This window comes from Dermacentor variabilis, chromosome 7 (genome assembly GCF_050947875.1).
Source record: "Dermacentor variabilis isolate Ectoservices chromosome 7, ASM5094787v1, whole genome shotgun sequence".
Taxonomy (NCBI): Eukaryota; Metazoa; Arthropoda; class Arachnida; order Ixodida; family Ixodidae; genus Dermacentor; species Dermacentor variabilis.
Genome location: NC_134574.1, coordinates 160,295,024 through 160,312,224, shown reverse-complemented (window position 1 = coordinate 160,312,224; position 17,201 = coordinate 160,295,024). Strand labels below are relative to the sequence as shown.

Here is a 17,201-nt window from a genome sequence, read left to right as displayed (position 1 = left end):
GTTCACTTTTGTCGCGGACGTTTTCTTTTATTGTTGGCGTTAACGGGTTGCAGACGATTTCCGGTTCCTGCAGCCGCCAGAGGGCGAACGCTGGCGAAGGTTTTCGAAACCAGCAAAATCAGCCAGCTTGTCTAGGTACGCGCTAGCCGTGACCGACGAGCTGCGCCTTGTTCATTTTTCGACCTTCGGAGCCAAAGGATCACAACCCGTGATCATCTCAGATGGTCGTATTCGCCGTGTTATTCACAACTGACATTGCCCGACGCACGCCTGTATCGGTGCCTTGACTTCAGCGACGTATCAAGGCAAGTGAACGTGACCGCTAAAATTCACGTGCATGGCTCTACAAATGAACGTAGCGCGGTGATTGAAGTGCTTCGCTTTCATAAGTGGGCTTACAGCCGCGAATTGTTTAAATGGTGTCTACCAAACAACCGTTATTGCGGGCTGTTATTTCGTCAGCGCAACTATATGTTCTTGCCTTGCAGCGTACGGGAGATCGCAATGTCTTTTCCCAACAAGGAGCAGCGTCAGAAGTGTTGGGATTCTAGGGATCGCTACTGGGAATGCCTTGACAAGAACGCCGAGAATGCAAATCGCTGCACAGAAATGAAATCTCAGTACGAGACCCATTGCCCAAGCCAGTGGGTAAGCATGTTACTATTGTGCGGTCGTTCTTTGCAAGGAGATTATTATTATTATTATTATTATTATTATTATTATTATTATTATTATTATTATTATTATTATTATTATTTAATGGCGCTTGGGACCTGAAATATGTGCATCCTTGCATGCGACTCTGCAAATCGACACACTAATTAGCCAATTGTCAAGGGTTGTAAGCACATGCATCCTTCAGACAATGCATTGCGGCATTAAACGCACTGGGACGAAACCTATTCGGTGGAAAAGCAGCGCTTGAAGCGTCGTGATGATGTATGTGAAAAGAAATGTTCCTGAGGTCTCATTTCCAATTGCTGTTACTAAAAGGGCCGTATATTGAGCCTTTGAGCTACGGTTGACTATGGACGCGACATATGTAGCATTTCAGTCACGCCGAAAGTGCCCTGGCACACTTGATCACCTCTGCAGAGGTTTTGATTTCATTTCGTGTTTTAGTAACTGAACATGAGACATATATTGGCGGCGAGGAGTTACGGAGTCGCCCTCTATCGGAAGCGCCTCGCTGGCGTAGTATGAGGGATCACGTGGCGCGCTCCTCATAGGTTTTGCTGTCAGCGCTCCCTGAAAACGCCACGCGCGAGCTCTCCCGGACATTTCTGTAAGTGCTTTCGAAACGAGAGAAGTTTCTTGCTGTCTAAATAATAATCTTGGGCAAACTGAAAGCACACAATCGTTTACAGCCGCTATCTCTTTACCGAATACGTACAGTGAACGCCACTGCGCACGGTCGCCGCGATGGAGTCTCCCGAACCGGCTTCTTGCGTGAAAGGTAGGTAAACGCTGAGATAAAACTATGCGAAATATGTTCTTATAGTGTTTGTATAATTAAATGGAGCGTAATAGAATGAAGCCTCAATGCAGCGATCGCGCAGATTCGCAGCGACCGACTGCGCGTCTGCATGCTTGTCCGCGCACTATTTCGCTTTCTCCGCGTGCGCGTTTTCGCACCGTGACATGAGCTTTAGGCCGCAGAATATGAGCATTTGACAGTATACAAGCAACCAAGTTGGCGCTATGAGAGCTGTTCAAAAATAATCTCATTGTAGAGACTTCGACGCCTTCGATGTGCCGTCGCGACGATTCAATCTTTTTTTTCTTCTAAATTCTTTGACCTTTCGATACTATTTCTCGAGTTGCGTAGCACAGTATGTTTATCGGCGTTCTCAGCGTGCAATGTCCCGCTGCTCCTTTTTTGTAATCGAGTGCATTAATTCATAACATAAACATGACCATATGCCATGCTTTCTTTAAATGTGCTGCTTACCGCTGCCTTTCCACTACATTGAACTTGCCAGTATCTATAGTATCGACAAGTTCATAGACCAAACCGTCATGACATTAGTCGGGCAGCGGACTCGGGCGTGCGTTTCAGTGCGCGTTTTCAGAACATCGCAGACCGGGCGCCGTAGCAGAAATCTTCCTCGCGTCTGTGCTTGCTGCATACCCGAGTTGTAGCCGATGACTGTTTGCCGGTTTTATGTTTCGCGAGCCAAGCTTCACACAGCTTCTTGTCCTGTGGCTACGTGTGAATAAGGCTGACACCGGCCTCCGTTACGTGCGTCCGGCCCTGCGGCACCGAGCAGTAGCCTACCATGCCGCGCGCCTTCAAAGGCAGCCACTACCTATTGTAGTGCTTTCAAGCGTTGTAAAGGAGACACTCGAAGCGGGAAAATTTCGCCACTAAATGAAAACCGCAGCGTACGAGGGAATTTAAACTCGTTTTCAGCTCGCTTCGGCCTCCGTGGCTTCGGCGCGCCCGAAGCAGCCGACGCGGCCGCAATGTCCACGTGATCCCTCCTAGCACGTCACGCCGACGGTGGCGCCAGCTTTTCCAGTGGTGGAGCTCGAGGCCAATAACAGACTAAAAGCTGTTCTGGTGAAGGAGGTTTCGGCATGGGATCTTTTGTATGAAGCGCTTGGAAGAGAAACTATCAGGTAATTTTCCCTCATAAAGATTGTAGTGCCGTTGCTGCAAGAAAATGTTAGATAAACTGCTTTTCAGGCTGGTTTAGGCGTAATCTATTAGGAACTGTATCCAGCTAGTCGGGAATGCTCTTGCATTATTGAAGAATGTTATCACTGTTCGTTGCAATGGCTGTGGTGTCTGTCTGCTGAACGTTGTCAGCTCCTTGCTGTGGCAGCTACATTTTGATGGGGTCAGAATACAAAGATGCTCATGTGCTGCGCTTTGGATGCACGTTGATGAACCCTATGTGGTCAGACTTAATCCGGAGCCTTTGACTGCAGCATCTTTGATAGCCCCACCCCCTTCCCCATCCTCAAGTTGCACAGGGTTGCTTAACCCCATCATTCAATCAAGAATTTTATCATTCAAAAGGACTGGCCTGTTTCTCTTTTTTCTTCTTCTTTTTTTGTCTCCTAGGTAAAGCACTTCAACCGCAAGAGAGAATACCTGCAGTTCAAGGACAAGATTGAGAACGAGGGGTACGAGCCACTTGATGACCCAAAAACCAGGGCAAAAAGCTGAGGCACTCTGCTGCGTGCGAGCATTCGCATTGTTGATACAGTTTTTACTAAGTCAGAGAGCTGTGCAAGTACACCAAAGCCAGGCAGCAGATCCGTTCATAAGTAAGCTCATGTGTTACATAGAGCACATAATGTATTCCTCATTGGGGGCATTGCATTCAAAAGGAAGTGCCATCCTTAGCACCCTGTAAAATGATTTAACATAACCAAATAATGATATAGGAGTAGAGTACGAATTTAGAAGCATGAGAACCCATAGATGTTTGCATGTGTGTGACTGCTTGTCTGGCTTGAGTGCTGATTGTTGTTCATGTTGCAATAAAGCATTTTGTACGACACACTTTTTCAAATGCTGCAGTGCATATTAGTTGTTGCCACCCCTGAATGGACAGAGCAGCTTGCAATCTCATCTGCATGCTTGTGAATGTGGAAGCAGCCATAGCTAGTAATGCATTCAAACCTTTCAGAAACACTGTTGTCATCTTACTTGAAGTTCGAGAATATAACTGATGGTGGCTGTATATTTGGCCAGATCTCTTGAGGATAAGAGAGGTCAGCAGTTAAATAAACCAAGGGGAACCACAAGTAAAAATGGGAAGTTTACTTTTGTTTTTATGTTGAACATAAATTGACAAGTGAAGGAAAAAAAAAAACTTAACTCTTGCTGGAAAACACTTCTTTTTCCATAAAAGAAGCGAGTAGCTAGAAAGTTTTGAGAAAGCTTATTGTGGCAGCATGGAAATGTTCAAAGTGAACTAAAAGGCTGAAAACTGTATTAGAGCTGCAGCCTACAGCTGCAGTGGAATCTCGATGATACGATCATGGTCAATTTCAACTTTGGGGTCATACGAATGTCAAAAATGTCCCGGGTGGAATACATTAAAGACAATATGCTTCAGGATTACTTCAATTGGCCTCAATGAATGATACGAATATGGAAGTCAAGTTGCACTGCATAGTTCTTACGAAACACTAAAGAAAAATACACACGTACACCGATACAATACACTAACAATTGTTTTCATTTCCATTTTGCTAGTTCTTCGTGGACATATATATATATATATATATATATATATACACACTTCGCCCTGGAGGTAAATAGAACAGTTGTTTGCACATCACCTTGTGTGTGTGATCATGTTTTCTTGTGTGTTTTGTTGCAACTATGCAGCAGCAACTTGGCATCTATGTTCAAGAACGAACTGGACCAGGCACAACTGTTTACGATACAAATATGTGAGTCACCATGATATCTTTCACAGTAAATAGGGGAAGGAGCGTAGTTCCAATGTCGGCGTATGAAATCTTGATGTTCCATGATCATGCCATGATGCTCACTGTGGCATGCAGTAAAATGTGTCAGCGTAGGTGGTGGAATGAGTGCAAATTTCTGCGCATTCCAGAAGTGTGTCCGCAACAACATTGTGGGAAGAATGGTCCAGAAATCCACTAATATCTTCAACTGCAAGTAGTCACAATAAGGAAACGTGTCTTGTCTTCACTTTGCTACTGTGGCTATCATTTGAATGGGCAGTATGAACTTCCAATGATTCAAATATTTAAAATGTTCTGAGAAATTCGTATCATCGAGATTCTACTCTACATACTGTACTTACTTGATTGTAACATGCACCTGATTTTCATAATTAAAAGAAATTGCAAAATGCACTACCTCTAACCCCTTAAGCGTTTTGGACGAGCTCAGCTCATCAATGGCAATAGTCTCGTTTTCAAAGCAATTTGGATTAACTCGCCACATCGACTTGGTTTTTCTTCTACTACATAGACGGATGCAGTGCCAGCATTGTAAACACATGGTTATTTCAGTCTTTTATGTTTTACTACATAAATGTCGGCACCTTTTCAGCGCTTTGAAGGCCGTGCTGATTCAGTCTTCATTCAGTCATCAGCGCTGGAGGTGCATGCTTAGTGCATTCCTTGTTGGCTACTACATAGATGACAGCCACTTTGTCAGCACTCAAAGTCTGTGTTTTTGGAATTACGCGCTTTTTGCGCGTTTTGGCAGATTTGGAATGATGGCATCTGCCACTGACAGCATCTCCAGTGAGTCACGCGTGCAAAACACCGCTGCTCGACTGTGACAGTGAAGGTGAGAGTGAAAGCGATGCACTAGAGTTCTGTTCTTCGAGCTAAGAGAATGATGATAATCTTCTCATTGCTTCTTCTACTGAAAGTGATTATTCGAAAAGTGAAGACAATGTTACGACATTGACTTGGCTCGACAGTGGTGCAGCGTAGACACCGACAGCTGTGATTGAATACGGCGCTCTTGTGCAAGAATGCACGAAAAGCATTATTTGGTGTAGAGCATTGCTTTTCAGAATAGGTTATATTGAAACAGGGTAAAGTAAAGCATTTTTCCTCGTTTCTAACTGTACCGCGTGTGGCAATGACAAGCGCCTGTATATTGCATAGTGAAGAGGTAAAATTAGGTTTATAAAAGCATGAAGAAAATTGGTGAAAAAAGCTTTATAAGGCTGGGTTTTGATGAAATAAAGTTCGAAATTAAGCCATTACAAAAAAGCAAAAAGTCAATTTTGATCAAAATAAAACACTTAAGGGGTTAATTGTTTGTTCACCGGGTTTTTGTGGTAAGATAAATAGCAATTTGTTAAAAAAAAAAAACGAAATTCATTGCATCAGAGCCATGGTGGACTGGGCACCACTTGGCGTTGCTGTCCAATGACTGAGGAGGGATTCAAGATTGGGGAAGGGGGGTTGGGTTTGGACACCACATATTGCAGTATTGGTTTCGTACTAGTTTCTAACAGGCATGTCATATTTTAGCATATTTTTATAAACGTGTGTTAGAATTGAGTAAATATGGTAAGTAATACTTCTAGCTTTGCTGCCTTTCAAATCCACTGCATTCAAGTCAGCTAGATCAAGCGAAAGCACAAGACGAAAAGGTAAAGTACCACACTGGTGTGCCAGTTTAATCTGTTTGCTCTCTTAAATAGTGTTCCAGATGTTTGCCTGTACAGTGCATGCCATATACAAGTAGAACTGTTCCAAGCACCTTGTCATTGTTGGTATGCATCTGCATCGTCTTAACTGCTTAGTCTAGCAATCTTCAATTATCACTCGTCAATGCTGGACATAGTTTTCCTCTCATGCCAATTAAACTGAATAACTGAATCTCTCCATAGAGCAGCAATCTGTTGGTTGAGTGGGCCTAGTAGTAGTATTCTTTTTGCTGGTTAGGTTGAGTGATCAGACCTTCAAATGGCACCACGAGTTGCTATTTTGATAAGCCTCTGCATAGCATTGCTTTCAGACTCATCATTAACTAGTTGTACCTCAAAGTAAAAATAATATGTTTATAGGTAGAGAGAAAATCAAAACTGATACAGCCTGCTCACGTTGATTGTGGGATTAAAGGCAAAATGCACATTTTGATTCCATATGCAAAACTGAGATTCTGATGCTTACAGTAGTACACAATCGGCATGCCCCATTTGCGTTTATTTTGCTATAGAACAGTTGATGCACAATCGCATCGTATTTCTTTTCATCGCACTGTTTCAGAGGTTTATGCAGTGAAAGCAAACTTTGACGCTTGAGATCATGCCCCATATCAAACAGCGGGAAGTAGACATTGAATTTGCATACCTTAGCAGCTACCACCACAATCAAAAAGTACCTTTCACACCTACTAATTTCTTAAGAGTTATGCATATCATATTGACTGCAAATAATGATGGGGACAGTGTAAGAGAACACAAAAATGACATGGGCGTTTTTGTGTTCTCTTCCGCTGTCCCGATCTTTATTTGCGGTCAATATGATATGCAGGAAACACCGACTAGGCCAAACTGAAGTTTTTCTGATTTTTTTAGTTATGATTCACTGGAGGAGAAGCAGCATAGCCACCATAAATAAATATAGTGCTATGCTCGGCCTTTTTCTCGTCTCAAATTTGTTCTCATGCGGTTATGCATATGTGCTGATGGATATAAATGGAACCTTGATATAACGAACACGGATATAAGTAACCAGATATAATGAAGTAAATATAAAATGCTTCTTGGTGACACTGGCATATAATGAACTTAGCTAGGCTATAACCAAGGTATTTTCGTGTCGAATGCAGTTATATTGAAGTTTGACTTCATGTAATGGGTATAATGCTAATCACTGCAAGCCAAGGAAACCTGTATACGGTATGATCATTATTCATTTTTATGGAATTTTTGAAAATTGCCTGTGGCAGATACCGTAATTCTTGTCCTTGAGTTGGATTATTCGAAGAGGCAGGTATTACTAGCACAAGAAACTGAAGCACATATTCATGTAATTAATGAAAATTCACTAATTATCTTCTTAATTACTTTCTGGACCATATCGCAATTTAAGAATTATAGCTGTTGAGCTTCCAGCACGTATTCACTTGAACTTAATTTCCAGGACGACACCAGTTTTGAAATATTTCCCCAAGTGTGGGACAAAATACATGTACGTTCTAGTTACTTTTGTGCTTCAATGCATAAAAGAGCGTTAAAAAAACAAGTGGAACAATGGTGCATTTTTACAGTGCGCTTGCTGATGCACATCATCGAACCAGCATCATTCATTCCAAGTGGATAAGTCTTGCAAACACCGGCTACAATTTGTAAATTGCAATGTGTGCCATAAATGTATTAATTCAGAATTAGTGAATTTTTAATTAACTGAATAAGTGTTTCTACTTGTGTAATGCCCACCTCTCTGACTAATTGAGCTCAAGGACTTGAATTATGTTATCTGCAACAGGCCATTTTTAAAAATTACATAAAACTTGAATATGATCACTCTGTATATATACTCGTGCTGTTTGTAAGAGACCCGCACCAGTCTTATGCAATCTGCAGTGTGTTCAGTGGTTGCTGCAGTATTAAAAAGGCACTTAAGGGAAATATTAAACTATATACATGCATTATGTCCTTGCAGTAGTAAAATACAGTCTGCCTTTATAACGAAGTGCTTAGGGCTTCTGAAATCATTCATTATACAGATCACTTCAATGTAAAGGTTATGCACCCCACAGTTCTCGATAGAACCCGGACAGCGTTATTGCTTTGTTATACAATTTAAACCACTTAATTGTAGAGGCATTTGTTTTATAGGTGCTTGACCGTAGCTATTACCACAAGGAGGAGGCTTGGCGGGCCAGAAAAGAAAAGGTGTAAAAGCAAAACGCTGGTGGCAATGCTGCTCTGGAGCCGCTGCATCAGCTCGTCTGAAGTTGCATATTTTGACAGTGTCTATCCAGGCTTAGTTAATTGCTTATTCGGTAACATGGTAAGCTTCTAGAACTTCTCCTGCATCGAAATGGCCCAAATATGAGACAACACTTCGAAACTTGCAATTACCCAATGGTGCTAATGTTCTGTTGCAAAATTCAGTAAAGGGAAGCTTGGTTTTATTTTCTTCACTATATACCTTCCATCGAATGAACATAAGAGTACTGAAAGGACACTACCAGTCTTAACTGATGCTCTAATGGCCCCAACATTTTGTGCCCTTGACTCCATCGCGTTCTCATGGAAAGTTTGGTCATGGGATGTGGCAAGAAGCATACGAATTTTTTTTTTCTTCCCAAGTTTCTCATTTCATGCACCAGGGGGTGCTGTGTGACACTTGGGAATAAAGGTAGCATATACAGTAATTCTACTTGGAAACATGGAACTTTCCCTTCTATGCTTGGCAATAGGACTTGTCTGGTGCAGAAAAAATTAAAAGAACTGTGAATGTGAGGACATCTGTCCAGTCAGAACTGCAGGAAAAGTTCACCTCCCAAAAGACCTGTGGTTTAAAACTAATGGGAATATTAACTGGTTAGAGGTGGAGTTTAGCAAGAGAAGATTTGAGGATTCGTAGGGGATATCATTGAATGAGACTGTGCTATGCCATCTTGTGAGACTTTCAAGCAGTTAGCATAGCTTGCAGAAGCACATTCTGCTGGCAGACAGCATGCCCAAGTGGCTGGACTGTAATATTGCTTTTCACCTTGTGGTTGATATCATTTATGTTAAATGCTGCAGATCAAGGACTAGGAATAACTTTTTTTTTTCCTTGTGTGAAAACAAAACCGTGTTACTAGCCTGACCAAGGTTTTCTGTATGTAGATTTGATGTTATAACTAGCACATACACCGGATTAATCTTGCTGCATTGTGCAGCCTTATAAGTGGGTTTGACTGTACCGTAAATTGAGCTTTATAGGCGCAAGTTATTTTTAGGGGTTCTCTCGATCATAGAGTGCCATTAACATAGGCATGCTACCATTTTGTTTCTAGGAGAGCTGCTGGGAAGCCAACCATCGTATTCGTAGACCCTGGTGGCCGTCGTGGCAGGTTCAGAGCAGTCACCTAACTACGTGTCAGCTCTGTAGATTTTAGCATCTGGATCACACTGTGGCTAAAATATCGCACAGCAACAACTTGTCAAAAATAAAAATATTTGCTTGTACTGCATCCACTCTAAAGAACCTGTGCAGAAGTCGATTTAGTTCAAATGTGGCTTATGCAAGTCTGTTGTGAACATGTGACACGGGTAGCAAATAACACTGCAGTGACTTGCATCGCATCGAGGAACTGCTTTTAATGTGAGTGGAGCACACCACTTCTACCAGAAGTCAAACATTAGTGCTGTGTCATCACCGAATTAATGGTTCAGGTCTCGAAGTTGCAAAGTAAAAACTATGTTCAGCATTCATATCAAACCTACAAGATAATCAACACTTTTCATCACACTGCATAAAATACATGTTTGTTCAAAGGAGGTTATGTTTCCTATGCTAAGTCACAGCAGAACATTGCAGTAAGCAGTTCAAGATTGATATCAATGTTGTGACATTCAATAGATATGTGTAAAGAAGTTCTCACCTTACAACATAAAAGCAAGGATATACAGCTTCTGCTTTTGGAGACCACTCTGACACTTCCTTTTTTTTCGCGTCTACAAATGCCGTTGACATGCAAAAATAAAGAGGTATATTACCAAGATGCCTGCATCAGAACATAACAATATGCCAGTTTTTGTGACAGCACCTTCATGTCATGCACTGAGCTGACATTGATATGATATTCACCACAACAAGGAGCCCATGCATTCATTTGCTTTTTTTATTGCACGCTGAACCACACATACAAGACAAATGTGGCTTGCTTTGAAAGCACTTGTTAATTTCCTTTTATTTTTCGCTTTAATCAACAACATATTAACACCATAGTGCAAGCCACCCCGATAAGTTATAAAACAAGCCTTGTGAAATGGCAGAGACAAAGTGGGCAAGCCATTCATGCACGTATTTTATATACAATCTTGATTTTATGCATATGCCGCCCATCTATCTTTCTACCTCCATTCTTAAACACTAAGAAATACAATCCCAATTTCTTTCTCACAGCCACAGGGCTAGAAAAAAATTCATCTTCGTTCGATGGCACAGTTGCTACTTCTCTAAGGTGGTGCAAAGTTTGAAATTCGTAAAGTAACACACAATAAAGTTCTACAAATCTTGAGCTACAAGCAAAATGGTACAGTGTGATCAGCTTCCCAGGCTATCAAAATAAGCTGTTGCAATCACAATATCAATGGGTGGAATGCCGATAAAACACTGTGCGAGTTGTGCACTGTGCTTGCCAGCAGGGCTTAGGCTATTCTGCTTCTGAACCTATAGAAACTGTTTGATCTTTGCTGTTGAATTTGGAACCATTTTCTCACATTTACAATGCAGGACCACCAGCACTGTATTCTAGGCATGAGAATAAATTCTACACATGGGCATTAAAGGAATGAAAATGGCTGCAAACTTTAGCTTTGGACAGTGCAAGCAACATACATATTTCTTTGCATACAGCACGGGTAGAGAGCTTCAAAGAGTTGCCTGTACCAGTTGCAAATTGCATTCGATGGCTTTTCATTTTTACCCTCAAAAGGCCACAGTAGATAAAATGAACACCCAAATATTGTGCAAGAGATTCCCGCAGTTACTTCCGCTCAACACAATACCTCGGCCCATACAAGTCATAACATTCGGTAAAAGTCACCTCATCTCGACGTCCGCACTGTTGAAAACCACAGGGAGTTATGTACATTTGTAACTGAAACAGCACCTTGTTACATTGTATGCTATGCCTCAACAGTGGAGACGATGGCAAACAGACTGCAATGGCAAGACCAAAACAAAACAAAAAACACCTCTTGCGACTTCGATCTACAAAGGATTCCTTGTTCTGAAGCAACGGGCTTCTTGAAACTCAGCCAGACATAGGAACGCAAGATTGAGGACGACGTTTAATGTGCTCATGTCACAGCTCAGCCACTCTGTGTGTAAGACAGAGAATTTGGGAAACATTACAGTGATTGTAAAATGTGCATTTACATTATGTACAAGGAACTGTGCCAACCTCCGACTATCAATGACAAATTCGTCTTGAGTGAGTTGTCACACGACATTAGTTAAGTACAGTGATTGAGGGCACGATAGGAAATACTTGCGTACAATTTCCACCGTCTGTGCAATGCAATCATAGTTTCATTCAAACAGTGACACAAGCTTTAACAGCATACAGTTTGTCATCCTGTACCCTTGATGAAAAATAGGTGGCAAGATGCTGCTGGCAAGTGTTCTAAGGTGCTGTTGTGTGTGAGCAAAGTGTGTACATTTGTTGTGTGAGTGTGTAAGCTTGGCCCCTGTTTCATCTAGAGTAAGAGTTGTGCTTACATGCCATGTGAAACCATGTGCACAAACACCTATCAATATGTGAGCCTATTTACACAGCACTGCTAAAATGCGAAACGTGTCAGAATGCTGCCCATCAAAATGTGATTGCTACACCATGCTTCCTAGGACACTATCTGCAGAACCGCCACCTCAAATCTTAGCCACACAGTATGACACACTGAATCAAAGTAATGTAACAAAACTGAAATCCATGAGCAAATGCACAAATAAGTGCAGCACTGTTTTGATAAGGGAAACGTTCACTGTAACTTTTTACCCAAATGACTCAACTGTGTCATTTTGCAGCTAAGCCAAAGTGAAGAACAATAATGGAATAAGTAACTCCTGGCTGACACTTCTTGTTTAATACTGATCTGAAAACTAAAGGTACCAGTTTTTTTTTCTCTCCTATGTTCATTCAGAACTGCAAACATGATTGCATATGGTCAAGTGCAAGCAGAATATTTAAGGGGCAAAGTCTACAATAAAAGTGAATTCAATACAAATTTCATTGCATCACCGCTTACACACTAATGCTTTTGTCAAGGCAGCATTAGTGCACAAATACACCCTCAACAGCACTTCTGGAGAAAAGAAAAAAAATGTAAAGAGCAGGTTTGTTGCAAAATTAGAGGAACACACAAGCTAGCAACATTGGCCACCTTCATTGTACAGCTGATTCATGCTCAGTACATCACTGCGCCTAATAAACTGCAGTAGAACCTCGAGGATACGACTCCGTTTCATACAATTTCCCGACACCAATGTTCGCAATAGAGAACGCAACAAATGGCCCAATACAGTTGCGCTTTGTTTTGAACGGTTAATACGTTCCAAGAAAACATGATCGTTCGGCACCAACGTTCAGTATATCGCTAAACTGCTATCGTATGATACATTTTACAGCCACTAGATCCCATGCAAACAACAAAAGGTGCAAGGCACACGTGCGATCAAGCGGTAGGTGCTATCAATGGCCGCTTTCCTGCAGTACTTGCCCGCCTGTGTCATAAAAATGCCGCCATGCTCTCAGTTTCCTATTCTGATACCAGCAAATGTCTCCATGGATCATCACACGTTGCCATTCACAGCTACTGCTGGCAATCCATTGCAATAAGCATCTTCACCTATCCATTTTACGTTGATTGCGGTGTCGGAAGTGAACTGCGCACTTTTAATAGGCATTAATCCAAATGTGCCTTGTTCTCTGCTGCAGGCAACATGAAGCGAGTGTCCTGCTTTGCTTTGGTGGCATCATGCCATTGTATTACAGTGTTGCCTACGAGATCAACTTTGTTTCAGTTTTTCATTGCTGTTTTAAAACAACAATGTGCATCTTGGGTCAGTCGTGCCCCGCAAGCTTGACATGCATCAGTGTTTCATGTGTGCATGTATGAAAACTTTTACTAGCCAAGGCGGGCCGCTCCCACGTTGGCATTGTCAGGCCAAGCCCTTCAGTGACATCATGAGCCCTCTCGACGGCCCTTAGTTGGTCTTGAAACAATGGGCTTTGAATCCTTTTTTCCCACTGTGTCCATTCTTCAATGAAGTTGGGGAGAGTCGCGGGACACCTCGTCAGCATGTGTCCGATTCCAATGATGCCATTACAATCGTTGCAGTCCATGTTAATCTCCCTCTCTGGATATATTTTATTAATGTGGTGCGGTGTGGGATATGTACCTGTTTGCAATAAGCGCAGTGAGACTGACAGGCCTGTTCAGTTTTGAATGTGGCAGTGGGAATTGCCTGCGTCCTAGATAGTAATGTTTGGTAATGTCATTGTAAGTTATTAAATAATCTCTACATTCCCTGGCTTGATGGTGAACGGCTCGGTTGTGACTGTCACGGTTAGCAAGTCCTCGTGTCAAGTCATGAGCAACCTCACTGAGGTTTACACGAGTCTCGTCCACTTTCTCCATATGTGCAGGAAACCATTGGATTTCAGTTATCATAATCCCAATGTTTTCCAAAAGTTTAGCTGCAAATCCAGCTACGTAGCCTTTATCAAAACCCTTTGTAGCGGCTTTTGAATCATTGTAAATGCAAGCCCACCTATTACTCCTGATGGCTAGAGCAATTGCCACTTGTTCTATGCCTCAATGATTTGATTCTCGCGGAGTGGGCATGTAAAAACTTCCCACCAAAATGCCCTCAAGAAGCTGCTGATCCAGACTGAATTTGAGGAGCACAAACGTAAGCTTGCCAAATATGCGAAAACAACAACCTGCGTCATGGGTCGCTCAGGTCCCACCATATTGGGCCGTGCGGGTGTCTCGTGCTGCAACATACAGTGCAGCACTTCACCTTGTGTAAATGTCAACTAAAGTTTAGCTTGCCGAATATTTTCCCAACTTCGGATCGTAAGTTTTCCCGCTTAGCATGTTTTATTCTAGCGTCTCCGCACCCCCCATAATGTATGATCGAGGTTCTACGTACTATAAGGTAACTCATTAACAAGCACTTTCGCAAAGCTTTACCTAGAAAGAATAACCCTATGGTAGTAAAAGAAAATTTTCTTTTTTCTATGCGTACCTGGTACTCATTAGCTCACAGAGGCTTCAGACTGTTTGCAATAGCACTGACAGACAAATTTTTGCATGTAAGCAGATGCACTTAAGCAGGTGCACTTTACAACCTTGCACAGACTTGAAAGAATATTTAAGGTCACAGGCACACATTTGAAGAATTGAAGAACTGTGCAATCAGGTGACTTCTGCTTCACAACGCATACTTAAAGCACAAAAACTTAAGTTAGCACTTTGACTATGGAAGACATTTGAAACTTTCACTGCCTTTGCCTTGTACCAACCAGCCACTACAGAGTGGAGCACGGTACAGGTGCACAGCGCTAGTATCTTGACATTCCTGACGCAGCAAGTGATACGATTACTGAAAAGTTTTGGTGCTCTGTAACATCTTGTAGTACTTCCTGTGCCTGACACACACCACTAGCTATGGCTGCATGACTTCAAGTACATTAGTACACTTGTTTAAGACTGCCAAACAAGAATGCAATGTTGCCGTAACCTCATCTCTACAGTGAAATGAAAAATGAACTAAACAAAGGCCATTAAAAAAAAGAAGCTATACAGCACTTCTGGCAGCAGAGAGCCCGAACGGCCAGGTTGAATACATGAGCAATGCATTCTCTTGACACAGCAAGAGCATTACAGTGTGCCGAAAGGCTAACGAAATCATTACACAAGCTATGGAAAGCCCATTCACCACTGGCTCTTTCATGCCCTCTGCCACAATTGCGAATAGAGTTTTAACACAGCCTGCTTCCCTTTCACAACTGTCAAGGTGCAGCACACATTCCTCGTTAGATAGTAACAAAAGCACATGGCTGCCAATGGCACAAACATTGTGTCCTATAGCAAATCCAGAGGTGCACATCAGTACAGCAGGTCACTTGCGTCATATGTATATATATATATATGCATATATTATATATATAGAACATATAATAGCAATAATAATAACAGTAACAGAAAAGAGCTGGTCGAGAGAAGCCAAAATAATTGAAAGGCTGGCAGAAAACAAAGCAAAACAATGGCTGGGACCCGCATCAGTTGGGCACAGGTGATGAACTGTGGCTCTGTGAAGCTGGAATGGCATGGTGCTCTGGAACATGCAGAAACAAGACACAAACTGCAGGTTAAAACAATTGAGACGATGTGCTAGGTTACATGTAACATTCAGAATAAGCTCGGTTATCACATAATCTTCACCCTATTAAGATAGCATAACACTTGTATATAATGCAGGTAGGTATTCCAACATCTGTTTTATCAAGGCGGATTTACTTATTCAAGGATGTATAAAAAATTTGTGATGACATACAGTTGCTAGAAGCTTAAGTTGCAAAGTCGCAGCGATGTTCAAAGCTGACAAAAATCTCTATTACCAATTGTTTCTATTCTAGGGCCTCACTAGACACAGATGTCAGATCCTTTGTTGCCTACTCCTGCCGTGATGAATAAAGGGAAAATCAGACATCCACCAGAAGTGTAGCAATTGCTATAAACGGGTGGATGTCTGATTTTTCCCTTTATTCGATCATTACTTCTCTCCACCTTGCAGGTTTCCGCAGAACTACTATGTCCTGCCATGATGTGCAGCCAGAGTAGCAAACACGACAGCATTTGATAACAGCGAGTTTATCTTCATAAAAGTGCAAAGAGATGTTTACACACAGGACTAACGGTGAACCTCTGCCACTTGTCAATGTTAGTCGCACGGTGTGTAGTTTGTGTGGCCGTGTGAGCGTATAACATGTGGGATGCTTGAGTGCTTGCATTGACAGTATGACTGCCCTTGCGCTGCATTTCTGCAAAGTTTGGTACAAGCTTTGTAATTTCCTGTGGTGCGGAAAGGGTCAACAAAGTCGAGCAACTTACTAGTCGAGCACCACCCACACCTAAACAGCTGTATTGGTGGTGCTTGCAGACACCACCACCAGGTTTTCGTCTGGTAATTTCTGGCATGAAACTCTGTACGTGCACTTGCTCAAGGACGCACCTCTGAAGGAAAAGGAACCCTGCTCGCCGGCCGAACTGGACACAGTGGCTGGCCGCGGACGAGGGTGGTGGTGCTGCATTGACGGTGAGCCACTGTCGCTGTCCAGCAGCGCAGCAGCCAGCGTCGACCCCAGCTGAGGCGAGCCTCCCTCTGATCCAGACGGGCCAGCTACGTTGGCGGTGGAAAAATGCAGCAGAGAGAGAGAGTTGCCGAGGTCACATCAGCACATAATTTGCTTAGATAGAATGAATGAAGAACTGTCTTTGTTTTGGTCTCTTGCCATTCTCATGTATTCTTTTTCTACATTTATTTATGAATGGGATCAATCTCACCCAACTCGTACTTCTTCAAAGAGTTGAAATCACATTTCCCTGCCTATGAGAACCTTTTCACATTTCCAGTTTTTCCTCTTTCACCTTATACAGTCCCCTGGATTTTTGATAGTATTGAACTAGCGTCGTCCGCACAGCAGATCAGCAACTTGTAATGGTAAGATCGACCATAGCAAGCACACAAAGCATGCCGCAGAGAGAGCATTGTGTGCTGTGCTGTTCTCTTCAGAAAGCACACGCCCTGCCATGCGCAAGGTCTCATCAGGCAGTGCAAATTCCATGTGGCTACAAGTATTTGCAATCATTGTTTATGCTTTTTATGAATACTTTGCACATGCTGATAAATTTGCAAAGTGCAGAAGTGTTGCAGAAAAAGGAGACCAAGACAGGAAAGATGCTCACTTGCGATTGAGTTTAAGAAACAGACCACCAGGAGCGTTA

General features: G+C 42.3%; 2 protein-coding genes across 9 annotated transcripts in view; one reads left to right on the top strand and one right to left on the bottom strand.

The window, feature by feature from the left end:
• Nucleotides 1–97: 97 nt before the first annotated feature.
• On the top strand, nucleotides 98–12,736 carry LOC142588314 (cytochrome c oxidase assembly factor 6 homolog). 3 transcript variants are annotated; one of them, XM_075699916.1, is made up of 6 exons: nucleotides 98–305; nucleotides 489–648; nucleotides 3,071–3,132; nucleotides 4,349–4,413; nucleotides 6,042–6,107; nucleotides 9,476–12,736. In XM_075699916.1, the coding sequence occupies exons 2-6, from the start codon at nucleotides 505–507 to the stop codon at nucleotides 9,508–9,510; spliced, it is 372 nt and encodes a 123-aa protein (XP_075556031.1). In that variant the 5' UTR covers nucleotides 98–305; nucleotides 489–504; the 3' UTR covers nucleotides 9,511–12,736. The 3 variants fall into 3 exon arrangements, with proteins under 3 accessions (XP_075556031.1, XP_075556033.1, XP_075556032.1); XM_075699918.1 differs by lacking the exons at nucleotides 6,042–6,107; nucleotides 9,476–12,736 and adding an exon at nucleotides 5,204–5,229 and having other exon boundaries at nucleotides 104–305; XM_075699917.1 differs by lacking the exons at nucleotides 4,349–4,413; nucleotides 6,042–6,107 and having other exon boundaries at nucleotides 105–305.
• The window catches only part of LOC142588306 (ral GTPase-activating protein subunit alpha-2), an 84,941-nt gene continuing 78,025 nt past the window's right edge, over nucleotides 10,286–17,201 (bottom strand). For all 6 annotated transcript variants that reach the window (XM_075699899.1, XM_075699900.1, XM_075699901.1 and 3 more), the window contains 2 exons: nucleotides 16,429–16,596; nucleotides 10,286–15,531 (listed from right to left, as the gene is read on the bottom strand). In XM_075699899.1, coding sequence (XP_075556014.1) covers nucleotides 15,476–15,531; nucleotides 16,429–16,596 — 224 coding nt within the window. In that variant the 3' untranslated portion in view covers nucleotides 10,286–15,475. The remainder of the gene's footprint in view (nucleotides 15,532–16,428; nucleotides 16,597–17,201) is intronic.

Bases quoted from the DNA above. Each gene is read 5' to 3' on its own strand.
- LOC142588314 (XM_075699916.1), top strand. From the start codon at position 505: ATGTCTTTTCCCAACAAGGAGCAGCGTCAGAAGTGTTGGGATTCTAGG. The intron at 3,133-4,348 runs GTACGAGCCACT...GCAACTATGCAG, and splicing joins GACAAGATTGAGAACGAGGG to CAGCAACTTGGCATCTATGT. The intron at 6,108-9,475 runs GTAAAGTACCAC...TTTTGTTTCTAG, and splicing joins CGAAAGCACAAGACGAAAAG to GAGAGCTGCTGGGAAGCCAA.